At 35.1% G+C, this 27,479-nt stretch overlaps 3 protein-coding genes, 1 long non-coding RNA gene, 1 other non-coding gene and 1 pseudogene across 9 annotated transcripts; 4 read left to right on the top strand and 2 right to left on the bottom strand.

Annotated features, from left to right (window-relative positions):
- The first annotated feature begins 566 nt into the window (after positions 1 to 566).
- Positions 567 to 1,246, top strand: LOC129300911 (acid phosphatase 1-like). The gene is made up of 2 exons (XM_054939512.1): positions 567 to 765; positions 886 to 1,246. Exons 1-2 carry the CDS (start codon positions 581 to 583, stop codon positions 1,220 to 1,222), a joined length of 522 nt encoding a protein of 173 aa, XP_054795487.1. The 5' UTR covers positions 567 to 580; the 3' UTR covers positions 1,223 to 1,246.
- A 688-nt stretch (positions 1,247 to 1,934) lies between these two features.
- Positions 1,935 to 2,026, bottom strand: TRNAY-GUA (transfer RNA tyrosine (anticodon GUA)). The gene is given in 2 exon segments: positions 1,935 to 1,970; positions 1,990 to 2,026. It is a non-coding gene; the product is annotated as a tRNA-Tyr (tRNA).
- A 113-nt stretch (positions 2,027 to 2,139) lies between these two features.
- LOC129300909 (protein PHOSPHATE STARVATION RESPONSE 1-like) lies at positions 2,140 to 8,287 on the top strand. Of its 3 annotated transcripts, XR_008590865.1 has the most exons (9): positions 2,140 to 2,609; positions 3,345 to 4,154; positions 4,258 to 4,468; positions 4,579 to 4,655; positions 4,738 to 4,777; positions 5,487 to 5,544; positions 6,775 to 6,844; positions 7,194 to 8,006; positions 8,092 to 8,287. XR_008590865.1 is itself a non-coding variant. In XM_054939511.1 (8 exons), exons 2-8 carry the CDS (start codon positions 3,516 to 3,518, stop codon positions 7,542 to 7,544), a joined length of 1,446 nt encoding a protein of 481 aa, XP_054795486.1. In that variant the 5' UTR covers positions 2,140 to 2,609; positions 3,353 to 3,515; the 3' UTR covers positions 7,545 to 8,287. The 3 variants fall into 3 exon arrangements, 2 of the variants coding, with proteins under 2 accessions (XP_054795486.1, XP_054795485.1); XM_054939511.1 differs by having other exon boundaries at positions 3,353 to 4,154; positions 7,194 to 8,287; XM_054939510.1 differs by having other exon boundaries at positions 7,194 to 8,287.
- Positions 8,288 to 9,911: 1,624 nt separating this feature from the next.
- LOC129300908 (uncharacterized) lies at positions 9,912 to 15,341 on the top strand. Of its 3 annotated transcripts, XR_008590863.1 has the most exons (5): positions 9,912 to 10,066; positions 10,896 to 11,195; positions 11,952 to 12,021; positions 12,542 to 12,584; positions 15,140 to 15,341. It is a non-coding gene; the product is annotated as an uncharacterized LOC129300908 (long non-coding RNA). The 3 variants fall into 3 exon arrangements; XR_008590864.1 differs by lacking the exon at positions 11,952 to 12,021; XR_008590862.1 differs by lacking the exons at positions 11,952 to 12,021; positions 15,140 to 15,341 and having other exon boundaries at positions 12,542 to 12,803.
- A 1,871-nt stretch (positions 15,342 to 17,212) lies between these two features.
- On the top strand, positions 17,213 to 22,709 carry LOC129300914 (cellulose synthase A catalytic subunit 4 [UDP-forming]-like). The gene is given in 11 exon segments (XM_054939513.1): positions 17,213 to 17,260; positions 17,577 to 17,646; positions 18,117 to 18,189; positions 19,415 to 19,842; positions 19,845 to 20,014; positions 20,123 to 20,260; positions 20,404 to 20,529; positions 20,638 to 20,847; positions 20,958 to 21,476; positions 21,578 to 21,928; positions 22,106 to 22,709. Coding segments are annotated over 11 exon segments (2,703 nt in total). The 3' UTR covers positions 22,676 to 22,709.
- Positions 22,710 to 22,841: 132 nt separating this feature from the next.
- LOC129300912 (MDIS1-interacting receptor like kinase 2-like) lies at positions 22,842 to 26,733 on the bottom strand (annotated as a pseudogene).
- Between the last annotated feature and the right edge of the window lie 746 nt (positions 26,734 to 27,479).

The following is a 27,479-nucleotide window of genomic DNA, read 5'->3' as shown; positions in this document are numbered from 1 at the left end:
CTCGCAATGCTTTTTGTAATATTTTATTACCACCCACTAAATCAGCCTTTTTAAATTAAGCCCCACTAGACTTGTGCTGTCCATCATATATTTTGACTACTTATTCCAGAATCCCGTCTAGATACCGAAGGCCGACCAAATAGGGGTTTCCATATGCCTATATCTGAAAAGAATAACATAATAATATTGTAAGGTTTTAGAGAGTCAGAAAACATACGTCGATGACGAATATGGCTTCTTCTTGAACCACACGCACGGACTGGGTTACGATTACAGACCTCGCTTGAAGTTCTCACAAAATTAAATACACAATATTTTCTTAAAAAAAGGGAGAATAGCAGAGAAGAATTCTCTGGTTGCGGGCGCGCACAATCAGTAGCCAGTTTCATATTTCGTGATTGAATATGGGTAGCTACATAATTTTTGAAACCATAATTAAAACTGCTCCCCCAAGTTCTGTGGAGCCCCAACCCTGAATTATGGATGACATATTTCAATAAATATAGATATCAAAGTTGTGATCACAGGAAAGTGTTATGATGAAGGTTGTGGTTGCAGGGGGAAAAGATGAACTGGAGCAATGGAAGCTTGGATGAAGGAAAGCAAGGCACCGGCAATAGAGGAGACAGTAGGACTGTTCCATGAAATAAGGAACAGAGGCATCCAAATATTTCTGGTTTCTTCAAGGAAGGAGACACTTCGACCGGCCACTGTGGACAACCTTATCAAGGTTGGTTTTCATGGATGGACACGTCTCATCCTAAGGTATGTACTTCAATTCATACCTTTGTGGGGCATTTGGTTAATTAATGAAATGCATGAGAAGTACGTACAGTGACAGAGAATAAATAAATAAAAGAAAATGAATGTGGTGGGTGGATGCAGGGGGCTTGAGGAGGAAATAATGGAAGTGGGGAAGTACAAGTCAAGGGTGAGGCAACGGTTGGTGGAAGAAGAAGGGTATCGCATTTGGGGCATCGTGGGAGATCAGTGGAGCAGTTTTCATGGCCGCCCTTCTGCTCACTCCACTTTCAAGCTCCCCAATTCCATTTACTATTTATCTTATATTATATTATATTATATTACTCCCCCCCCCCCCCCAACACTTTCTCCTTTTCTACTTCCGCCCCTTCCTTTCTCACTAGTTAATTATATTACGTACCACACACGCCTCTCTTCCGCTAAATCTCCTCAACCTTTCTGGCTCTCTTTTGAATATTAGGCTCCACATCATTGCTTTCTTTCATATGTCCTGTACCGTGTATTTCCTAGCCAATTTACGATCGATGCATATGCTGATAGCCTGATCTCATATTCTAACCTCAATTAAAATAACAAATTTGAGAAAGGGTCAGTATTGACAATTAATGTAGGAATCCAATGATGCGCCGGTCTAGTTTTTTATTTTTCATTTGCCCTGACAAATTTGTCCATTTTAGTAAACCGTACGTGTATCAAGTAAATAAAGCCATCTTGCATGACAAAATAAAAATTAGAAAATAAATTCACCTATCATACAGCGAGCAAACAGTCGCGAAATTCATGTGCATTTTACGGGGATTAAAAAATTAGTCATTTATCTGTATTATACTTGTGCCGATCTCTCGAAATTTCACGGGAGAATTTTCCTGAATTGAAAAAAGCTTCTCGCGAAAATTCACTCAACCTTCATTTACATTTTTTAAAGCAAGCTTGTAGAATCGAAGTTGACATGTGCATTATATTATGGATTGGAAGATATTTCGAATCTCACGAGAATTTCCTTGGATTAAAGAATTAAAGAAATTTATAGAAGTTCACTTGATCCTCTCAACTTGAATTGTATTTTTGGATTGTAGAATCCAGAATCGAGCCAGAATTTTGATATTTTCTCTTCTTCTAAGTTTAGGTTTATTAAAATTTAATCGTGAAAGGGGGTGCGAGGGGGTAAAAAATCCGACCTGCCGGATTCGAACCAGCGACCTAAGGATCGTCTGCCAGGTGTGCCCACTACAGTCCTCCGCTCTACCAACTGAGCTAAGGTCGGATTTGCTATCATCCAACCTCTTTACTGATATATATTTTCATAAATTCTATTTCGGTCACTTCCTATAACTCCTTTTGGATTCTGGTATTAAAAAATTGATGGACGGAGTTAGCGTTCGTGAAAGCTACACATGGGAAGGAGGCATAAGAAGGATTTATTTAGCGTTTTGGGAAACGAAGGAACATTTCTTTAATCATATGGTGGGAGCCTAACATCACCTCTGCACTGTTGGATTCATTTTCCAGTCCACCAATCACAGATTTTTCTGCTCATATGCGGGATGGGGGTGCGCCAATCCGCCTCCACGTAACCGGACCGCCAGAATCATCCACGCGCCCAACTGGTGTGTGTGTCGTAGCAACTATTCCTCATTATCATAAGGCACTACCCATAGGCCCAGCAGGGTTAAGCGCGCTCTTCACCGTTGTCCCCTTCCATGCCTTGCCTTGCCGGTGACCGAATTTACAAACACTCGCCTGCGTCTTTAGGAATTGCCTCCATCGTTCTCCGCCCAAATTCCTGCTTTTGAGTAGATTCTCAGCCTTTCAGTTCCATTTTTCTTAGGGCACCGCGGGCTTTCGGGGTAAGAACATGATACACCGTTTTCTTAGTTTGCCGGATAGCACAGCTTTCCCTCCTGGGAATTTGAGGATGCCTCGTCTGTTGTTGAGAAACACCCCTGAGGATTTTTTGCTTCAATTTTGTGTTTTTAGTCTTAATTGCGTCCATATCACATTCGGTTACTTCTCTTCGGTGTTATATCTTGCTTACTTGTTTCTGATATCGTTTGTTGGCTGGAAGTTTGTTTTCAATTTTATTTATTTTTATGCATGCACGTCATTACCAGTTTTAGTTTGCATGCCTCATACATGGCTTTTGCTTTCCGACTATCACTGATGGCTATTAATGAACAGCAAATATATGATCATCAATTTAAGCATGACTTTTTATATGTTCGAATGATCCCTTGCTTTTCTGATAGAGGGAGGCGAGGCAATAAACCTTTTCTTTTTTCAATGGTCGAGGCTTTGAGTCTTTTGGTGAAATGAGGATTACAAAGTGTACACCAAATGGTTTCCTAAATCATTTGTATTTTCTCAGTACCCTTGTGTGTTGAATTAGTGGTAAATTATAACATTGAAATTGAAGCAAAGCTTAAACTTCTTTCCGGGCTTGATTATGAAATTTATGCTCTTTATATTTGACTCATTCTCATGATGAGGTTTTCTAATCTTCAAAGGCATTATTCTTGAAAGTCACTAGCTTTCTGTTGGATAACTTGTTTGGTAAAGACCACGAGTACTTTATCTGTTCACAGTTGTGTAGATTGAAGATCGATGACACACTGGCTGGGGCTTCAAGAGCAAGCAATTTGTGTCGTATTGTTGCTGGTCAGCATTACCAATTGAAGGAAAAATGCAAATTCTAGGCATTATTGGTTGACTGAATCACTAATGTGTTGTTTTTCAACTAAAACTGGAGGGAAATAATGGCAGCACGCTCTACTTCCTCCATTGAAAGATCAGGCACTAAGCAGCTCAATAACATAGGCATTTCTGGAGCTTTGCCGTCATCCTTGTCAGTCCTTTCAACCCCGATAGGAGAGGCATTTGCCAAATTTTCCGATTCTCAGCCGGCTGTCATGGCAAAAGAGTTTATGACTGGGCCTATAGGTCAGCCGAGTCATTTAAATTCCAGCGGAGCAGTTGGGCACATTTTTTCATCTTCACCTGGATATTCAACTGATCTTCATCACTCATCTCTTTCGCCTCAGGAAAAACACTCAACAAGTGCTCATTTCATTTCACAGTCATCCAGTAACATCTCTTCATTGCCATTTTCTTATTCTTCAAATAGTGGACCGCTTCTTTCTTCTACGCCAAATAATTATTTCAAAGAAAACAGTGCTTCCTGGAATGTAGAAACCTTGCCCAACTTTCTTGATTTCCCTGTACATACTACCACCGAGAATAGTCAAGCAGAAAATAGTGCCTGCACTGTGATGGCATCCGAGGAGTACTGTAAGCAGAATGAATGGCAAGAGTGGGCTGACCAGCTTATGGATGACCCTTTGACTTCGAATTGGAATGAGCTTCTTACTGACAACATTCAAGACCTGGAGCCAAAGGTTAAGTTTCTGGTGACTCAATTCTATATTATTAGCATGCAAATTATTCTGATCAGTAATTTCTTGAAGCAAAATGTTATTGGATCTCATTTTGTTGCCTTAGGTGGCGTGCCATGTTTCAAAACCATCTTCACATATTCCAGGAAACCAGTCCATAGGTCAGCAGCAACTTCCTGCTTCATCTGGAGACAATTGTGTTGGTGCCCTCCCAACTTCCTCAGCAAGTTCTGCTCCTGCCAAGCCACGGATGCGTTGGACACCAGAGCTTCATGAGGCCTTTGTGGAGGCTGTCAACAAACTTGGTGGCAGTGAAAGTATGTTCATTTTTCTTTCTCACTTTCTGCACAGTCCTCAGCTCTTGTTTATGAAACCTTTGCCTCATTTTTTTTTTCCTTTTGCTCTTTAACTGTTTTTCATTTTACAGGAGCTACCCCTAAGGGCGTGCTGAAGCTCATGAATGTTGAAGGGCTGACAATATATCATGTTAAAAGTCACTTGCAGGTTTGTGCACTGACACTAAAAGTCTAGATTTGCTTGCTGCCATTTTTCTTTACCGAAACCGCTATTGCTCCATGAAATGCAGAAATACAGGACTGCTAGATATAGACCGGAACCATCTGAAGGTAAATAAGATATGAATTGTAGTATTTGTACCGATGCAGGTACTAGTACCCATTGACATTGATGTAGTTCTATGCCAATCTTGCACTATCCAACAATTTTTGTAAGCGATGAAAGTTTTGTGTAATCCATAATTGGATTTAAGAATCACGCCAAATAGATCAATTTTGTAAAACATGCTTTTTGAACATATCCATATAATCAACCCTACCTAATGGGACAAGGCATATTGTTGTTGTTGTGTGCTTTTTGAATATAACTGAGATTGACATAAAAATGCTTTTCTAACATAATGTGGTAAGAATGTTGCCTTTCTTATGTTGCCTATGTCAGGTACATGTTAATATGTATTCATTATTCAACATATCAATATCTTCAATTTTATCTGTATTCACGCGTACCTGATAAGGAGATGTGTTCTATATGGGTACAACAATAAAATTCCTGTATCTGCTTCTTTGGATCCATTATATGATATGACGACAAATATAAATGCAAATCAACTAGCTTCTCCCCCAGCCCCATTATTATTTCTGTCTCCTAAAATAGGTTGTTGATCAAGAGCTTAGAAGCGCCCATTTGGGATGATTATAAAATCTTTTACTGACCAAATGCCATGCATATGATGTCTGAAGTAGTGTATTTTAAGTCTGTTCCTTTAAATAAGAGTCATGCTCCAATCTGTTGTCGGCTAATAAATGTTGTTGGCAGGATCCTCGGAGAAACGACTGACTTCCATTGAAGATATGCCTCCTCTAGACTTGAAAACGTAAGTAGACTACTTCAGGTGACTTTTGTTGTGTAGTGTTACTGTCAACGTGGCCTGCTTTCTAATGTGAAATTACAGATCAGAAGGTTTAACTCTTGGGAATGGTGATTGGCTAGTATTGAATGTGTATTACAGTGTAATATCTGTGTCGAAATATCTTGCCGTAAGGTAGTTAGCTGCCAATTACCAAATTAACCTATAGCTATATTGAAATTTTGATGGATGAACTACTGTTCCCTCTCTCCTGGGGAAGTCCAAATTATACTCCCCTCCTCAGATATTAAAAAAGTGTGCTACAATAACTCCCCTTCCAACAAAAGCTAAGTTATAATTATACCTGTTTTGAGCAAAATGCCCTTGTAAAGAACAAGTATTAAAAATGTATTTGGACAGCATAAGAAGTCACTTTTTCAAATTGAAAAAAGAATAAATTTATGATTTTCAGTACAAAATAAATGATAAATGTTTGAGAAATACATTTTGTAGCAAGCTACTTATTTAAAAGAGAAGCCACTATGATCATGAGGGTATTTTGGGCATCTTCTGGTTTTGAGGGAGGTTTGTTTATATTTACATAATAGAGGAGATAATTGTATAATTATTGATTTTACCATCTCTCAAGGGAGGGGAGTGTAACTTACCCAAATATGAAATGTGGATGCCATGTATCAGTAATGTTGGTTTCTAGTTTGATGTATTTGGAGGGAAAATCTGCATGTTCAATTATGTTAATTAGTAAATAGTAATTATACTCTGGAGACTGATAATAATACCTCACGGAATAGGCATGTAAGTTCTATGCAATCTTAGCATGTGGTCTGTTTCTTCTACGGTCTATGGCAGTAATTATAGATATATTTGACGATAGATTTCAGAAGAAAACAGGTAAACCTGGTAGTTAGGGGAAGGTTCAGGAATGAACTCTAGGCCTAAAGATTAAAAAGAAAAAGAAAAGAAAAGAAAGAAACAGACTGTGTGAGTTCAACTATCAACTACATTCTGCCACAAGACTGGATTAGTATAATCAAGAAGGGACTTTTCAAGGACATAAATTCTGCCACAAGACTGGATTAAGGCAATAATAAGAGGGCCGATGATTTAATTGTTCTAACGGTTCTAACGGCAATCTATGTCAAAACTAGCGGTCATATTTCATGGGCCGAGACACGCTCTGACATAATATATGGTAATTGTATTCATATGCTGACTTCATTGCTGCGCCGTTGACAGTGGTATTGAGATCACTGAAGCGCTGCGACTGCAGATGGAGGTTCAGAAGCGGTTGCATGAACAACTTGAGGTATGAACTATTCTTCTTGGAATCTTGTGGCATGGTCATACGGTGACTACGTTTATATGCTTAGGAAAATTAACTAAAGGTAGTTTTGGTTCTGTTGAGTATTGATGAGAAGTTTTGTTTCTGCTGTCACCAGAATTAATTTCTGTAATAATGTCCAGCATATAGTTATGTCCACGGAAAATAGGCTTAGGGTTTCTTCTTCCCCTTTATTTTTCCCCCGTTAAACATGCACCAATATGTAGCGATCGAGGTATCTAATTGCTTTATTGTCTCTTTCTCCTAAGGTGATCATGTATTTTGTTTCATAGTCTGATGAAGTTATTCCTCTTGCTGTCCTTTTCTGTGTCAGATTCAACGAAACCTACAACTTCGAATAGAAGAACAAGGAAGGTACCTTCAGATGATGTTTGAGAAGCAATGCAAATCTGGCGCTGACAAGAAGTCATCATCAGCAGCTCCCGCGGAGAATCCATCTGGAGTGTCTTCAGATGCTGTCAAAGATTGTCCTGCCGAAGGTGAAGTGGAGGACCATTGCAAGTCAGGCCGTGATCAGGCTAATGGCACTGCTGCAGTTGGGGAAAGCTCTCTGGAAGTGGGTATGAAGGATGATGGACCTGAAAAACAAGCTTCTGATAACCCTAAGCTACAAAGCAGTGAAGAGAGTGCTCCAGCCTCCAAGAGGCAGAGGACGGACGAGTAACTGAGTAAGCCGTATGATCTCCCAGATCAGCGTTGAACTGACAGGGCAATGCTGATTTACGAGAGATTTAAGTTAGTAAGACTTGGCTAAATGATGGGTAGAGCTCCATAACTTATAAATTCCTACCTCTCTCTTGTGTTGAACGACTAATTGCGAGTTGCATGTGTAATTCGTTGTCCCAAGAGGATGAGTCAAAATTTTGATCATGACATTCTTCACCACCTTTTATTTCTTAGTGGAGTCTAGTTATGGGAGGATGACGATGGGATTCTGAAGTGAGCTCTTACCCTGTGAAGAAACACATTAGTGGGGAATTAAGCATACTACTAATAAAATAAGTTTAAAATTACCATAATTATTGTGTTTGCCAGGTACACTTGTAGCCCTTACAGGAAGACACGTTTGCAGGTGGCTTTAAGGACGGTCAGTGTTCTCCACATTGTTTCAATTGCACAGGATTGGGTTTGTGTTTCACATTGGGGCTTTTTTTATTGGTTGGTTCCTACTAATTAGTTTGACTCTCCATAAAGCCTGTCCTGTCCTGTAGGCGAAGCAGCCATGAAGGCCCTGGGAGGCCTTGCATTAGTCGCACAAAGGAAGAGATGCCAACGCAAATGAAAGTACTAATCACTAAATATATGATATTTGATAATTTAAATGCAACTGAACTGTTGTCTCATGCTTCATGTGGAATCTGGTGTGAATTATATTGTTCATTATTTATAAATCTATGTTTTTTTTTTGGTAGTGTTTGTAAGTGTAGGGACCCGATGAGGGGGGAAAACAGGCTAGTAAATGATATAATGGAAATTTTGCCAAGTTAAGCTATCGAAAATAAAATTTACTGAAAACTCGGAATGGGATGCGCATTCCTGAGCATCTTAACTTTTCCCAAAATTTGCCAAATGGGTACATCTATTCGAGATGAGATTAAACGTGATATTCTTGTTTTATTCATAAATTATTTTTAACATATTTTATTGAAATTAAAAAAAAATTAAAATTTATTAACTATGTTTAAAAATTTATTAAATTATTAACTTTATCTTTGTTTTATATATATATATATATATATATACACTTAACAATTTATTTTCTATTTTTAACATTTAATGAAAAGTAAAAAGAAACATTTGTAATGAAAATTGGATGAAGTGATTTATAAATAAAATAAAAAGTTTCTTCTCTTTCTACTCTATGAATAAAATTAGAGGGAATAACAAATTAGAATTATGGACTTCAAATTTAAAATCAGGTTAATGATACTAATAATAAAATTTATGAAATAAATAATATATAAAAAAATCTTTCATGCAAGCAATCAAGGAATGCTCGCTCACTTGTAAGTTGTAACTAATATTTTTAGAATTGAATTAGATATTGAATCGAGAAGGTTAACGATTTATAGTTTACATGGTTCAATCGGTTGGACCAATGGTTAACTAAGTGATATAATAATTAAATTAAAAAATTATATATGTATTTAGTAATCTAAATATAAGAAATAAATAAAAAATTACTACTTAATTTAAAAATAAAATTAAATATTTTAAGTTTATTATAACTTAACAAGTCACAAATGATTAAAAAAATTAGTCATTTTGTTAAGAAAATTTGACAAAAATAAAAAATATTTGTTTTGAACAATCTATTTTTGAAAATTGAATATGGTTTCCAGCTTGATTCTGGTTTTCAGTTTGACTATCGATCCAAAATGGTCAAACCCAACTCAAACCCTAAAATAATTTTTTTACATGTTAATTGAGCCAAAATTTGAACCAGTCGACAGTCAAATCAATTTGACCGTCCGATCCGATTTGATTTTTAAGATCATTGCTTGTAATTATTGGTTGGTAGATTAGAAGCTTGCTTGCTCAGGCAATTTGTGCATTGATTTGATTTGAATAAAATTTTCAAAGGAAAAATTTATCTTTTTTTAAATCATTACAATAAATAACATAGTAAAAAGATCACATGGAGAAAAAATTGTTTGTGATATCTAATATGAAAACTTTAAATATACATTTAACAAATATAAACGTTATATTTTAAATTCATCAATTCAAAGAACTATCGATAAAAAGAATAAATGGATAAAAAAAATAGAGTTGAATGACAAAAATGCCATGAAACTTTTATGCCAGAAGTGCCTGGTATTCAAAATTTTTTAAAGCAACGTTACTTTAAATTTTTTAAAAATGATGCAACTTTATCCCGTTGTTAATCTAGATTAATGTTTGACCACGAAAATTTAATTGACTGGAAATTTTACACGTGTCGCTCTCCTCTCTCTCTCTCTCTCTGTGAACTATTTCTCTTCTCCATCTTTTTCTTCTCTTTTTGCATTCGCATGGTAAGAGTCCATGACTATAAATCTCCCTTCAGATCTTGCTTCTTGTGTCCACCTTCGAAATCTTTTCTTGTAGTGCTAGAGATCTTTACTCCAATAACTCACTCACTATAGATCGCAATATCATGTCAGGTCGATTTCGGGTCTTCACGAGTCCTGTGTCGGGTCCAAGGTGAGAGATCAAGAGAGGGTTTCTTTGTTCTGGTTCATTGCTTCTTCTTGAGTCTTGCTTGCTACTATACTGCTAGTCTATTTTTTTGGGATGCATATACAATATAACTAGTTGGTTTGAAACTTACTCTCTGAGAAATTGAATTCTTGTTCTCTTTACCTGACATGATTAGCTTTAATTTGGCTACTGATTTTAGCCACTTAAGATTTCAATTTTGTTGATTGGGTTGCTCTCATTGATTTCTAATTGATTTCTAATTGATTTAATGAAGTTATTGTGCTGTTAATTGTGACTTTTATTCAATGATTCTCACCTCTCACGTTCTTGTTGGCTTGGGGTGCTTGTGGAAGAATGCGATACTGGATGAAGAAAGAGAAGGAAGAAGATGGATATAGTGAGACAGGGTTTAGTGAACGGGGATTTGTGTATTGCAATAAAATTCAAAAGAGATTCATATTTTTCTAAGAGAATGTTATGAAAGGGTATTGTAATAACCTAAGAATTTAAGTAAAATTAAATATGTAAGTTTGTATTTTAATAGTAATAATATTAATATTTGGAATCATTGACCGCAAGGGATGTCGGTGTAGTGGAGGATTGTACAAATGTTATTTTAGCATGTCCCGTGCTCGAATCTGATAGAGGTGGAAAGGGAATTTCATTTTTGCTTTTGCTTTTTCCTTTTTAAAATTACCAAACCTTTCAAATTTGGATTATTTCTTCCTTCCCTTCTTTGATTTTTCCAGAACGGTGAGAGGGGGAGAAGCTTTGATTTTTGCCATTTCTTCATCCTCTCACGGCACTTTGTTTTTTTCCTTCTCGTTTCTAGTGGTCGCCGGTAAGGGTGGAGACTCGTTGTTGCTCTGATATGTCCAAGTTCTCCTTCATGCTCCCTGTCTCTATTTATCTTCCTTGTCTGCTGTTCTGTCTGTGTCATTCATGTTCAAGTTGCTGCTGGGTGTGAGAAATCACAAGGTGTCGAAGCTAGTGGTGATGTCATGAGCTTGGTCTGGTGCTGTTGAAGTGATTTTCTTTCTCCTCTTGCGCTTGGTGCTCATCTTTCCCTCTCCCCTGTACAGCCATAAACTTTGACTCCTCCTCCCCTTTTCTCCATCATTCACGCTTCAAGGTGAGGAAGCCTCAAGTCTTATTTTCTCTTGCTCTGCATATATATGACTTGATGATTGAAGTTGTGAAATTTGTCTCCTTTATTGTTGCTGTCCATGACCATATATAGATGCATAAGAAGAGGAAACTTGATTTAAATTGAAACTTGTGATTGTAAAAGGAAAGTGATGATGATGTGAGTTGAGTTCGAATGGATTATTGATTACAATATTGATGTTGAAAAATGTTAGGAAAGTGAAATTGAAAAGAAAGAGATTAGTATTAGTTTAATATCTAATGCCCATAAAGTGTTTGATAAAATGCATATTAGGAGAGTTTTGTTTGATTTTGTATTTTTGAAATTTCATTGGTCATTGTGAGAAGTATGTTAACACAAAAGTTATTGATTTATGAATTAACTTGTAGATTGCAAAGGAATTTAATTATGAATTTGTATGTAACTATTTAAATTCTTAAAAATTGTATGATTATTGGTAAATTGTTGGATATTTTAATTGAATAGTTAGAAATAATGCACCTAAGGTATTTAATGCAAAGCCTAAGAGAATTTTGTCTTAAGAAGTAGGTTGGCATGGTTAAAGTAATGTGGGGGAGAGTAGTGTTGTGAATGATAATACTTGGATAAATTGTAAAGCATAAATTTTGGTTTTAAAATTTTAAATGATGATAGTTGATTTGGAATTGTATTAGAAGTAGAAAGAGGTTTTTATAAAGTTATAAAAAATTTAATAAATTTTATTTATTCATATCCTCATAGGGTGTGTGGAAGAAGAGAATTCTGATAGTAATTGAAGGAAGAAAGTCTTTGAAAACTGAAAGTCTGACATGTAAGTAAATAGCATCACAATTATTTTATTAATAATAGTCTTTATTGAAAATTTTATTTTATCTCTAGGGAGGTCATTTCTAATTATTATGATAAGTTGGGTACATTGTTAACTCAATTATTTTATTATGTGAAATATGAAATTACGGCAAAGAATAAATATGATGTGGCAAGTGCATGTATTTTTTCATATGATTCTTATTTTTAAGATTTATAAAATTATTTTTATTAGCTTCAAAAAATTTTGATTGTCCAATCAATGCAATAATGAACATCATTTATGAGATTTTATTTTGATAAGTATTGAATTGATGTTTACAATAATTCACATGAGTTTTCCATTGAAAATGAAAATTTTATTTCAATAATGATTGTCTTTTTTGCATAGTTAAAATGTGATTTTGAGAGAACTAAAAGCAGAACATTGTCACTAACAACAATTCCTTTAACCCATAGCGCTATGATTAATGACTAGTTAATTTAACTTTTGTGAGCTTTGATCTTACATTCATTATTTGTAGGTTTAATATCTGTGATTGATTTCATGGCTGCAAGCTGCATTTGGTTAGTATTATCCTTGTGGATTGTGTGTCCACGTTTATTTTGTAGCTCAGGCTACATTTAGTTACTTACCCTAGTAGATTATATGTCTACGTTTGTCTTTATGGCATAAGTTGCGTTTAATTATTTTATCTTCATGAATTGTGTGTCTACATTTATCATTTGTTATGTTAAGTCCTCAAAATTTAGATTTTTAATCAACATGTGTAATTAAAATTTTAATTGTTACAGTTAGTATAAGTGTACTACTTGTATTCACATATGAACAATTTATTCTCCTCAAACATAATTAGAATCAAGTAAATTTTGGTTCACTCGCATTTTTGGTTATGATTGAGATTTTTTAGATTTAGTAATTTTATTATATTGAATTATTCTTCTTTCAATTATTTTATGTAATTGTTAGTTTATTACTCTTACTCTTTTAAATTATTTTTTAGATGCTATTCATTAAAAATTTATTTTGATCTCAAATTCATTAATTGATGTTGATCATACTGCTGACCTCTAAAGGACATATGACCATTTTGAGTGAAATTTTGCTTGACAATATTCCCTTTTGATGTAAATATTTGAACTCATATATTTTATTTTGACACACAACTAGAAAATAAGATTTTTATGTTGCTAATTAACATCAATTTTATAAAAAACCATAGTAAAAAAAGCGACAGCATAAATGTAATTATTTATAAAATTTTTAACATTGATTAGAAAAAAAAAACTGATATAAAAAAGCTATTCCACATCAGTTTTTTAAAAATCGACGTGAAAAAAATTTAAAAATAAAAAAGAATAAAAAACATAAACTTTTTACATCGATTTTTCAAAAACTCATTTTATATTTCAGCATCTTTAAATCTTTAATTTTTTCAAAAAATAGCTCTCTCATACTCAAAAACTATCGAAAAGGTTCGACCTTTCACCATAGTTGCCACCGACTCATTCCATTCTCCCTCCATCCACTGCCGTCCGTCGTTGCCATTCTCTGTTCATTGTTTTTTGTCATTTTGAGATTTTAAAGATTAGCGGGTTTCATTTTTGAAGTTCTTTTCTCCATTTGCTTTACTTTCTTCTTCTATTGTTGATGATCTTCTTCAAATATATTTTTTCTTTAAATTCTTCCATTTGCTTCCTCCTCCATTGTTTGATTGGGCAATTCTTCAAGCACCTTTCTCCTTAACTTTTTTAATTTGTAATTCAACTCTTCTCTTCTTTCTTCTTCCTTTATCACTTAAAACTTTCACCTTTCTCCTCCTTACCATTTCAACTCATAGGTGTGGGTGTTGCTCATCTTCTTCTATCTTCCTCTTTCATTTGAGAGTTTTTGCAAACTCTACTATAAGTCTTTATTTTTATTTATTTTTGTCAATTTTTACCGCATATTGTTATTAGGTTTATTCAATTAAATATTTTTATAGTTAGGTATTTTAATAAATGAATTAGTGCTTTCAAATCTTTATTTTAAGTCTCAAATTTATATTTAATGATAGAAGGGTATTTGTATAGATGAATTTAGGTATTAAGATTGTTTGGTTGGTTTAGTTAACATTGCTATTGATGTTGGATTAATTATGTATTTTTCGAAGTCTGAAAAATAAGGAAAAATTTTGTTAAATTTTTTAAAAAGTTAAGTGAAACTTATATTAAATTAGTCAATGCTATTAGATTAGTTATTGTGATTCTGTTGGCTAATTATTTATATCTGCTGTACAATCTATACAATTTATAGATTTTAAGTTCTAAATGTATAAAAAAATAAATAATTTTTTTAAAAATAAATTTTTAATAATGATTATTTAAAAAACTATTGTAAAAAAACTTTTTACAATAATTATATGCAAATAACTATTGTAGAAAGTTACTTTTTACAACGATTATTTGCAAATAGCTGTCGTGGAAAGTTATTTTTAACAATGATTATTTGTATATACCTGTTGTAAAAAGTTTTTCACAATAGTTTTTAAATAATTGTTGTTAAAAGTATATTTTTTAAACTTGTTTGTATTTAAAGATAAATGACTGATGTGAAAAATCTTTTTCATGCTAGTTAAATAACTAACATAGAAAGGTAACTTTTCACTTTTTTTTTTTTACTTCCTCTTAATAACTAACGTAAAAATTTTAAAATAGCTATTATTAAAAGTCCTTCCTACAGTAGTGAAAGTAAGATTAGGTGCTCAATATAGTCTACAGTTAAGATTTATATTTTGTCATATATACTATTTGCTAACTAGAAGGAGTTGAGCTCTTGACTGACTTGATATTTTGATTGAAATAGTGTATTGTAGACTTTTCAGAAGCTTCAATTTGTAGAAGTTTTGTCAAAATTTTTATAAAAATATTAATTTTATTATTATTGTTGTTGTTGTTGTTGTTGTTGTTATTAAGTATGTCATGATTTTCAGTGCAAATTCAATTATGTTTTAAAATGAAAAGATTTCTCAATTTGGAGCTAAAGGATGTATGACATGATTTACATCTTGTGCCAATCACGTTATATTTTTAGAGCATGATAGTTATGCTTGGTGATATTTTTTGCTTCGTTGATCTTGTAGATGAAGATGAATGCATTGACGTTCTTGAAGAAAATTACTCAAAATTTGAGTTTTCAAGAGCTGATGGTGGAAAAGAATCAAGAAGAATGGATTTGAAGAATGTCTTGTATAAAGTTGGGTCATCAAAAGCAAAAAATTTAACAGTAAAACATCAGTTTATGTTAATAGTAAGATAAAATTGCACTTTTTCTACAAGTTTTAGTATGGCATTGTTTCAAAAATAAAAAAGTTAAGACATTAGATGTCTCTCATAAAAAAGTTTTAGAATATTTTTACCCTTTAATTTAAGAATACATGGATATAATTATATTTCAATAAGAAGTTATGACCTAATTTAAATACATTTTAAACATAAAATAGAAAATTGAGAAAAATTCGCCAAAAACAAAGGAAAGGGAGAATATAATTTACTTTTGACTTTGACAGCTAAGGAATTAAGCATATGAACTTCACTGGTGAATTCCGAATATTCAAAAAGAATATTTATGGTCCCTAAAGAGTAAGTTGTCCTTCAAGAGAAAGAAATAATCAAAGGAAGAAAGATGAACACTTTGTGGTGTTATACATAAACAGGAGAAAATCGTTGAGATTAGTAATATTAAACGCCTAATGTTTACTGTGACAACTAAAAATTGATCTGTGACAACTATCTCTGAGTTTGACAGTAACAAATGGGAAAAGAGAGCGATGACCATTAAGAGCAAAGCAAGAGATTATTTATTGTTAACACCAACTTAATTTCTACGTCGGAGAGGATAAGATCCGTTGATCAACTAAAATTGTGGCCTTCGTAAAAAGACAAGTTTGCCGTACCCTCAAATTTCACCTTCAAGTCGGATCTTCACGGGTTGCTTTTCGTTTTCGAACAGATTATGCAATGAGTTAGACAAAGAAAGAAAGACAGACAGACAGAGCAGAGATCGGTGTTTTCGACCCTAAAATGATTTGAGACTTGGCTCTTGCAGCCTGGTTGCGTTTTTTCTTTCTTAATAGACAGACACGTTAACTTTCAAATATGAATAAGTTGACAATTTTTTATGCGATAAGTTGAGATATCAAAATACCCGGTAAACCATATTAAAATCTCGAGAAGTATATTTCAATATATATTCTTTAAAACCATCAACTCAACTAATTAACGTGTCTGAGTATCCCACAACTACATCAGAGAGGAAGATTATTACAAATTAAAGAAGGGATGAAATAATAATTATAATTGGTTCAATTTGGAGGAAACTAAAACAGTTAAGTACAAAAGAAGACATCATAAATCTTTAATTAAGTAGGGTGCCGACAATTTAAAAATCGACTCTTGATTATATATCGCATGACATATTCACGTAAGGTGCATGCACATACATAGGACATATCAGTGCCGCAAAATAGACATACAAAAGACAAGAGGGTGCCCAAAACAGGCACATAACACACACTTCTGGGAGTTACACAAGAAGAATTAATTAATGTAATCAAATGATGACAGAAATTTATCTCTTATAGAAGGAGAAAACGATGTTTTGTAACAACAGCAAAATGCCAACTAAAATAACTGCAGAGTGATGAGTTACGTGGGTGCTATATATATATTTACCAACTGGCTAGGAAGCTACTCCTCCTCTGATCCTATTTAAGCATCATTTTTAGTATTTTCATCGAAACAATAAAAGTTTATAGCTCTATCTTAAAATTTAAAAAGTTTTTAACTTTACCTCCATTTAATATATCTACTTTAAAAATACAATATTATAATATTTAATAAATTTTAATTTCTAGTATTAATTTTAATAGGGATAAAATGATAAACGGGTGTCTTCTAAGTAGAACTAAAGTAAACAATCTCTTTATTCTATAAATAGGATTAGATAAGTATATATTATATTGTGTGTGTGTGTGTGTGTATTGAGAGAGTACAAAGAAGAGGGAAGGAAGGTGGTGATGGAGCAAATCAAAAGCAATGGCTTAAAGACATGCCAACCCACAGGTTTGATGGAAAATGTAATGCGTTCATGCACTTTGTTTTCTTATAAATTCTTCCTCCTCCTCTTACTTCCCACTCTTGTCTGCATGTATACCATGTCTCCTCCTGCAGCTTCTCAGCTTCTCCATTCCTCTCTTCATCAGGTGAGCTTCTTCTCCTATATATATATATATATATATATATATTCACACCCACAGGTTTTGCCAAATATTTTCGTTATACTGAGTATGAGTAGTTTCATGCATTAATACTTTAAATCATTTGTTCCATATAATTTGTTATGCTGGCTTCGCTATGTATATGCATAACGAAACAATTATTCATTGTCTCCGGCTGCTACTCATATTTTTTTTTCATTAAACTATATATATTGTGATTTTATCAATTTTTTTATTATTAGTTATATTAAGAAAGCAATGCCACGATCGATAAAGGCTGCGTTGTGATTATTTTTGACAGGGAAATACGGACAGTAATCCACGCGAGTTATTGCTTGCCCATTCTCAAGCTTCATCCTCTTCTCCAACTGGTAAGTGTTTCTTTCTTTGGCTAACGAATTATTTTTGGAAACGAAAATTAAGCTTCCATTTGTTAAATTATTGCTACTATATGTAGCTATATATATATATATATATGCGTGTGGGGTATAAACTATCATTACATTATCAAAATTACAAACAGATGGATTCAAAATTTTAAATAACACAGATAGATGTTATCAAAATTATACTTATAACCATACACATAAAATTTATATCGTATTTTTATAGCTTTGATATGACATCGCCATGTTGCAATTCTGACAGAAATCAAACAAAATAAAAACGGGACTGATACAATATAGTTTATTTATTTCTTCTCGATCGGACTGAGAAGGATTAAAAGTTGAAAGTGCAATTGATGAAGAAAACTGAAGAATTATATGTATTGTATGGTTTTCCTTTCTGAGAATTAATTACTGATTTTCCGATTGTGTTTATTTTCAACCACGGCTCCTAGTTGTCGGCACGGATTCCCATATTGTAGAATGCAAAGACAGGCAAAAAGACTACCAAGAGGACGACGATTCCCTGTAAGAGATTTTCTTCTCTCTCTCCCTTCTTAGATGGCATGAAATAAGGAGTTCAAAACTAATTTAAACCGATCATGTCAAACCAAACTAAATTCAAAATGACATAAATTAATTAAAACAAATTATAAATAAGATTTGAATTTTTTATTTTTTATTTTGACAAAATTAATTAGTTCAGTTTGATTTAGGTTTTTTCTTTTAAAAATTTAAACAAAATAAACCAAGTTTTATTATATTTATTATATCTATTTTTATAAATTTGTCAAAGTTTTTTTCCTTTTTCCACATTTAGTGATTTGTAAATCAAAGTTACAATTAGCTAAATATTATTTATAATTGTTGAGGATAATTTTTTATTTTTATAATCAAATGTTTTAAAAGATAATACATTGATTTTTAATAGTTAAATATGCTAATTAATTGTTAAAAAATATTCTTTTGTGCTCAAGATATTTTTTCATTGCAAATAATAGTTAATAGTAAAAAATTATCGGTGAACATGAATATGTATTGATGATTATAAAGAATATCTCATTAAAAAAGTTTAAATTTGATTCAAATCTAAATCAAACTTACGAAAATCGAACTAAATTGACTAGAAAAAAAATCAAATAGGTCCTAAACTATAATGAATTGATTGGTTTGATTTGGTTCTTTCTTAAAATCAAATCAAACTAAACTTGTGAACACCTTTAACAATGAATTACAAAATAATTTAAAAATATTTTTTTATTATTTTTTTACTCTAAAAGAAACAAACTAAATTAAAGTTGCATGGCATATTTCCTATTTTCCCTTCTTTTTTTGTTAAAAGGGTTTTTTTTTTGGTTTCTCAAGACCTAATGAAAATTAGAGCTATTCTCTCACAATATAATAAACCAAAGTTAGAATCCTACCTTAGAGAGATGTTCATATTTAGTGTCCAATACTGTTTCAAATAAAATTGCCTCTAATAAGATAATATTTATGAGTAAAAAAATGTAGAAGTATAATTTATAAAAATTTTAAATTAAAACACCTTATTAAATATAAATAAACATAAAAATATATAATTTTAACGATCACCAACTAATGTATTAGGGGGTGTAAGTTAATTAACATTTAAAATAATTTATAATCTTAAAAGGAGGGAGTATTAAATATAGAGCCGAAGAAATCTGGCAATAGTAACTGAACCTTTTTTCTGTAAAAAAGTACATGATGATTTTGAAATTTACTGTGGCAGTTCGAGGCGGCCGTTATGGCGCGTAGTTCCCATCCCTTCAAACCTAATCAACCCATACCGAATAGTCATTGTGCTGCGTCTCATTATCCTAGTTTTCTTCTTCCGCTTCCGGTTTTTGAATCCAGTGCACGATGCATACCCCTTATGGCTAATTTCTGTAATCTGCGAGGTCTGGTTTGCTCTGTCTTGGATTCTTGACCAATTTCCCAAATGGTTTCCCATCACGCGCGAAACATACCTAGACCGCTTATGCATCAAGTTTGAGCGTAAAGAGCCAAACCGTCTAGCCCCAATTGATGTGTTTGTAACTACTGTAGACCCTTCAAAGGAAGCACCCATTGTAACTGCAAACACCGTTCTCTCAATCTTGTCTGTTGATTACCCTGTTGAGAAGGTCACCTGCTATGTCTCCGATGACGCTGCGTCTCTTTTGCTTTTAATACCCTATCTGAAACAGTTGAATTCGCAAGAACATGGGTTCCCTTCTGCAAGAAGTATGGCATTGAGCCACGGGCACCTGAGTTCTATTTCTCTCAGAAAGTTGATTACTTTAAAGATAAGGTGCACCCCGCATTTGTGAAGGAACGCAGGGCCATTAAGGTAGACACGTAGATGGGATATAGAATCTGCTTTCATTTATTTATTTCATGATTGTAGAATTTAAGGTGTAATGTAAGGCTACTTTTGTAAACTTGTTCTCTCTTGCAGAGGGAGTATGAAGAATTCAAAGTGAAAATTAATGCATTGGTGGCAAAAGCTCAGAAAAAACCAGAGGAGGGGTGGGTGATGCAGAATGGTGTGCCATGGCCGGGGAACAATACTCACGATCATCCGGGAATTTGTCAGGTTTGGCATTCTATCCCCAATTTCTTCCTGCTTGATTTGTATTTGACGTTTTGTTTTGAAGATACACGATTTGATGGATTTGAATTGTAATTTTTGAAATAGTTAGGCCTCTGCCGCTATGGCTCATAAACTTGCCATTGTAGGTCTCTCTGGGAGGTGCTAGTACACTGGATGTTGAAGGTAAGGAATTGCCACGGCTAGTGTATGTTTCACGTGAAAATCGTCCTGGCTATCAACATCACAAAAAAGCTGGTGCCTTGAATGCTTTGGTACGCAGCTCACACTTCAACTTCAAATTATATTTGTTACCTCCATTAAGACGAAGGTATTAGAAAATTTTTTAATGATACGTGCAATGTCACCTGTCCTATAAAAAGGTTCGAGCTTCTGCTGTGCTTACAAATGCGCCTTTCTTATTGAATCTGGATTGTGACCAATACATCAACAATAGCAAGGTTATAAGGGAGGCTATGTGCTTTCTAATGGAGCCCCAAGGAAGGGACCTATGTTTTGTCCAATTTCCGTTACGTTTCGATGGCTTGGATGACCGTGATAGATATGCTAATCACAACACTGTTTTCTTTAATGTAAGAGAGACTCTTCTTAATTCCAACTTATCAAATATAATTATAAAATGGAAATTGTAATTTTGCTAACCAGCCTTCAACTTATGCCTTTTATGTTAATTTGGTTATAGATCAACATGAAAAGCCTTGATGGCATTCAAGGTCCGGAATATGTTGGTGCTGGATGTGTATTTAATAGGTGGGCTTTATATGGCTATGATCCACAAATATCTAAGAGAAGCTCAAAGATGAATTGCGACTGGTGGCCTTTGTGGTGTCGTTGTTGTGGTGGTGGGCCTGATTCAGTGTTTGATCTTGAAGAGATTGATGAAAATCTTGAAGGCTGTGATGAACTAGAAATATTTGATCTTGAGGTTATGGAAGAATCGCTTGAAAGTTCTGACTTGGAAGAAATAATGGAAATACTTGATCTTGACGAGAGTGAAGAAGAGCTTGAAGGTTATGATGAGGCAGGGGAACTATCCCTCATATCACCAGAAAATTTTATGAAGCGATTTGGGCAGTCACCAATTTTTATTGCTTCCACTTTGGGTAGGGCTGGTGGAGTTCTAAAAAGTGTTAATGCTATGAAAGAGGCCATTCATGTTATATGTTGTGATTATGAAGAGAAAACAGAATGGGGCAAAGAGGTAATGGCATTTGTTGCAATGAATTTTTTCTTTTATTTGCTAGTTGATGTTATAATCCATGATTAGGAACCAATTACTTGGCAAATTTGTTTCCTTTGTAGATTGGTTGGATTTATGGCTCAGTCACAGAAGGTATCTTGACTGGTTTTAAGATGCATTGTAGAGGATGGAAATCAGCGTACTGCATACCAAAAAGAGCAGCTTTCAAGGGATTTGCTCCAGTAAATCTATCAGATCAGTTATGCCAAGTTTTGAGATGGGCTTTTGGTTCTGTTGAGATATTCTTTAGTTACCATTGCCCTATGTGGTATGGCTACAAAGGAAAGTTGAGGTGGCTTCAGAGGCTAGCTTATACTAATACTATTGTTCACCCAATCACCTCCATTCCTTTGCTAATATACTGTACAATTCCAGCTGTCTGTCTTCTGACAGGGAAGTTCTTCATCCCAGCCGTAAGTAAATCATGCTTTGGTCAGCAAGAGCGATTAATGAATTATATTTGGCTATATTTGATGAGATATTCGACCACATAACAATTAAAGAATCTCATCAACTGGTTACTAGGATAACTAATCTGCTTGAGGATAACCAGTTACTAGAATAACTGACCAGAACTTTATTATGTGCAGCTGACAAATCTTGATAGCATTTGTTTGATGGCGCTTTTTATCTCCATCATCTTAACTTGTGTGCTAGAGCTTCGATGGAGTGGAGTTAGCATTCAGGATTGGTGGCACAATGAGCAACTCTGGATCATTGGAGGTGTTTCTTCACATTTGTTTGCTGTATTTCTAGGTCTGCTTAAAGTTGTTACTGGAGTAGATGCTGATTGTTTTGCACGGGCAAAAGCAAAAGGTGATACTCGCTTCTACCTCTTCAAATGGACTAATCTTCTCATCCCACCAACCACTCTTATAATCTTGAACGTTGTGGGAATTGTGGCCGGAATCTCAGATGCCGTCAACAATGGCTATGGCTCATGGGGACCCTTATTTGGTAAACTATTTTTAGCCTTCTGGGTTATTGCGCACCTACATCCTTTCCTCAAAGGTCTCATGGGCAAGAATAGGACTCCTACCATCGTTGTCCTCTGGTCACTACTTGTAGCATTAGTTTTGTCAATGCTTTGGGTTCGGATTGATCCATTTTTGCCCAAGAAAACGGGTCCAGTACTCGAACAATGTGGGGTAGAATGTTAAAGTTGCAAAGACTAGTGGATGTAGTTTTGTTCCATTTCGTTTGGTTTGTTTTGGAAGTTTACATGTTTTAGGAAAATCATTTATGAAGTATGTAAGCTTGAAGGAAAAAAATGGTTATAATTGAGCTATTCAAGAGATGGTTATAATTTCAACCTTAATTCTCGAATTCTAGGAATGCAAGATACCTTCTCATTTCAAATTATGTAAACATGATACTTAAGTGCCTACTGTGCCAATCCAAGGCATACCCACACAACCATTGGCCAGTGAGTTTCAAAGACATCGTCATTCTACATTGCTACTCATGAAACCTTGTTAGCTTATTTAGGGTAATTGTGCCAAAGGGTTCAACTAGAGAAGTCTGCTCAATCGCCGATAGTTGCTGGGCCACAAAATGCATGGTGGGTCTAGACTCTGGATGGGCTCGCGTGCATGCCAAGGCTATGGTCATTATAAAGGCTATCGCCTCACCAAATCGAGCTGATGGAGGTGGGAGTCTCTGGTCGATTACATGCTTCAACAACACTTGTGGATTATCCAGTGATGGCAATGTGGCCAAGAAGTCGCCGGGGTGCTTTCCCAGTATTATTTCTAATGTCACCACTCCAAAACTATAAACGTCACACTTCTCTGTGACCCGAATTGTTTGTGCGAGCTCTGCAAAATCAATTTTATTAGGATGATTGATGAATTCCTTAATCCAAAAAAAAAAAAAGATCGAAAGAAAAGAAATTGATTAGAGTCCGTACCTGGAGCCATGTAGCCATAGGAGCCAGCAATTGAGGTCCAGCTTGCTGAATTGGGCCTAAGAAGCCTTGCTATGCCAAAATCTGCAAGGCGAGGTTCATATTCTGAGTCCAACAATATGTTATTCAACGTCACATCTCGATGCACAACTGGTGGGATACAATCGCTGTGTAGGTACGCTATTGCTTGTGTTATCCCTTGCACAATTTTCACCCTTCGAGGCCAGTTTAATACCGTCTCCATTTCTTCTCCGTACAATACTTTTCCCAGGCTGCCTCTTTCGGCATATTCGTAAACCAAGTACGCGTGTTCCTCGGTGCTGCAAAACCCATAAAGCTTTATGATATTGCGGTGTTTTGCTTCGGTAAGAGTTTTTATCTCATTCTCAACACTCCGAAGATTCTCAGCTGGAATGTCACTGGAGTTTGCGATGTTGAGTCTTTTGACGGCGACGACTATACCTGTAGGCAATTCTGCTCTGTAGACGCTTCCAAAACCTCCTTTCCCAACGCAGTATTTGTCATCGAAGTCATCTGTGGCTTTGACAATTTCAGCAAATGTGAATTTTCCCTTTCTTCCCCAAATCGTGCTTACAGTTTTTTCATTCTTTTGAGCGTCACTGGACTCTTCGTGAGGAAGTTTGGCCTGGTGAAACGCTCGGATTCTTACAACAATCCCCCCAAAAATTAGTAGCGCACAAACTGGTATAATAACACCAAGAAGCACCTTTTTGTTTACTCCTCCAGATTTATCTGGGGAAGATTCTTTGGAACAAGCAATTAATCCTTTTGCCTTGCCACACAAACCAGAATTTCCATCATAAGCTTCACTGGATGCTCTTTGGAAAATACCCCGCGTAGGGATAGGACCTGTCAAGTTGTTGTAAGAAAAATCGATGGATTGAAGACTAATCATACTTGAAAATGATTGCGGGATTGTCCCCGAAAGATGGTTGCGTGAGACATTGAGGATCTCCAAATAAATGAGCTTTTCAAGGTTCTGAGGAATTGGGCCAGAGAGAAAGTTGCTGCTGAGGTCCAGAAAGTAGCGGAGTGAGAACAGATTTCCAAGCTCAGATGGTATCTCCCTAGTTAAACTGTTGTGGCTCAAATTCAAGCTAGTTAAACGGTCACAGTTACCGAGCTCTTTTGGTATGCTTCCAATGAAGTTGTTGTTTGATAAATCAAGATAATTAAGACGGTCCAATCTGCCAAGACTCCGGGGAATTTCTCCTGTCAAATGATTTCCGCTCAAGTTGAACAAGAAAAGTTGTCTTAGATTTCCCATTTCCGTTGGAATGCTGCCAGTAAATTGATTGGAGTGCATGCTTAGATATTGTAATTGGCTTAACAAACCCAAATCAGATGGAATTTTCCCAGAAAGTTTATTGTCATCCATTTCTATCTTGGTTAAATTCTTACATTCACTCCAATCTGGGGAGAGTTCACCAAAAAATTGATTGCCACTAAGTGTGATGGATGCAAGACTTGGGTATATCCCAAATGCTTCTGTGATGTTTTCTCTAAATTGATTTCTTTCAAGCTTCACCCTTGTTAATGCAGACTATTTCTCAAGCACTTAGGCAATGGTCCTGAAAAACTGTTGTTATTGACCATTAAGTCCACGAGTGCCAAACCACTGCACAAATCAGGCGGCAGTTCTCCGGAGAAGCTATTATTTGAAAGAAAGACATATCTCAAATCAGGGCTATACTTCCCAAAATCTCTGGGAATGCCGCCTGAAAAGTTGTTGGTGAACAAAGATAGCAACTGTAACTTGGTTAACTGGGAAATAGTGTCGGGCAACACCCCATCGAGAAAATTATTGTTGACATCAAAAGTTGTCAATGAAGTGAGGTTTCCAATTTCCATGGGAATGGTTCCTGAGAGGTTATTTGAGGCAAGAGTTATGTTTGTAAGGTTTTTAAGTGTCCATATGGCTGAAGGAATTGGACCAGAAAATTTGTTTGAAGAAAGGTCTAACTGTGTCATTGCTTGCAAGTTTCCAATCTCGGGAGGAATAGGGCCAGAAAATTGATTTTGGTATAGAAAAAGAATATCAATTTTTGTCAATAGGCCAATCGCTGCAGGAATTTCTCCCATGAATGTGTTGTTTTGAAGTTGCAAAGAAAACAACTCAGTCCATTTAGAGATCAACGAAGCAGAGATTTGACCTGTGAAGAAATTATCTGATAAACCCAATTCTGTAATTTTTGTCAGATTGGATAACGACACAGGCAAGGAACCAACCAGAGAATTCACTGCCAGAGCCAGGTAGGTTAGATTGGTACAAAGGCCAAGCTCAGGAGGAATGGTAGAATTTAAGGAGTTGTGCCTGAGATCAAGACGCAATAACTCACTAAGTTGGCCTAGAGAGGAAGGAATTTCACCTTGGAGTGAATTCTCATTCAATTCAAGAACTTCTAGTCCAGATATTAATCCTATATCTGGGAAAATGGAACCTGTCAACTTGTTAACACCCAGATGAATTTCTTTGAGACCGGAAAGCTTAGACAAGTTTGGTGACAAGTGTCCTTCTAGCTCGCAATTGCTCATGTTGAGGTATTCAAGCTTTTGCAGACCGGTGTACAACGATTCTGGTATTAAACTAATCGGATTGTAAGACAGGTCAAGAAATGTCAAATTTCGACATTCCAGAATGAAGCTTGGAAATTCAGAAGTGAATATATTGAGAGCCAAACTGAGGTGGGTTAAGGAAGACATGCCTGAATATTTTGACCAGTCAGGAGGATTAACAAAGTAGTTTGATCCAAAGTCTAGGTGCCATACCTTTCGGAGGTTCGTGACCTGATAGGGAATGGTCCCATTAAGGTTGTTGTTGTATAAACTCATATATTGAAGCTCTTTCAGCTGGTCTAGCTCAGCAGGCAGAGTTCCATTGAAGGAGTTGTATCCAAGTCCAGGAAAATGAGCTTGGAGAGGTTAACAATATCAGATGGAATTGTCCCATTGAACTTATTGTAACTGAGGTCCAGGCGGGTGAGATTGGGGACAGAAGTAAAATCCAAACCCGCAAGTGTACCAGTAAGATTTGCTCCAGAGAGGTTTATCTCTGAGACTGTGGTATTTTTGCTGTCACAGACTATGGCACCCCAATTGCAAAGGTCGACCATATTGTTGAGGGACCATGAGTCGAGGGTAGAAGGAAGAGAAGGAGACAGACTGTTTTTCCATTTCACTAGAGCTTCTGCTTCTGTTTGCAGTGATGCAGCTATCTTCGATGGAAGAAAACATAGCAAGAGTATGTGAAAGATGAGAGCAGAAGCCTTGTGAAGGTTGTCATGCTTCGCCCTAATGAATGGTTTCTATGAGAATGAGTACATGCTCTGCCTTTGCACTCCTACTCAGCCGCCTTAAAGAAATTTTGTTCACTTTTCTTTGGGATTGTAGTCAAACGCCAGATTCTATCATAAATGGAAGACGTAGAAAGATACAACGATGTTCCGCATTATGAGGTATGCAGTGAGATTAAACAAAGTGTTTCTTTGACCAACCCTGGCTGAATTCATTTTTGGTTAAACCTGTTGTTGTTTTCTAGCGCTACTTGAACTGTATCTTTTTTCAAGCTCACTCGTTTTCAGATTGTTTTTTGACCAGCTTTAAAGTTTACGCAGGAAGGTTCTGCCTGCGACGACCCCCTTAGTCGTCTTATGTGGGTGTTTAGCACAACATGACAGCGCATTGTAACTTCGCATTTGAGGACCATTGCCTCTTTTTTTTTTTTTGGCTTCTCTTGAGAAAGTGATTAATGTTATTTTCAATTATTATAGAAATAAGTTATTATTGAAGTGTTTTAATTATACAGAATATAAGCATAACTTTATGATAAATTGGAAAATAAATTTACGGTCCGTAGTTATCATTAATATAATTATGAATATTTATTTATGATTTCCTCGTCCCCGCATTTCTGGTTGATGTCTGAACTCTAAACTCTTTTTTTTTTTTTTTGAGTGAATGAACTCTAAAGTCTAAACTCTTAGTCGTATGCATGTACTTATATTGTTTATTATGGGTCATAATCAATTTTTAAATGC

Source organism: Prosopis cineraria, unplaced genomic scaffold, assembly GCF_029017545.1.
Source record: "Prosopis cineraria cultivar Desert tree isolate PC_DT_omini unplaced genomic scaffold, ASM2901754v1 PC1807, whole genome shotgun sequence".
Classification (NCBI taxonomy): domain Eukaryota; kingdom Viridiplantae; phylum Streptophyta; class Magnoliopsida; order Fabales; family Fabaceae; genus Prosopis; species Prosopis cineraria.
Note: the sequence above shows the minus strand (reverse complement) of the source record. Positions and strands in the feature narration are given on the sequence as shown.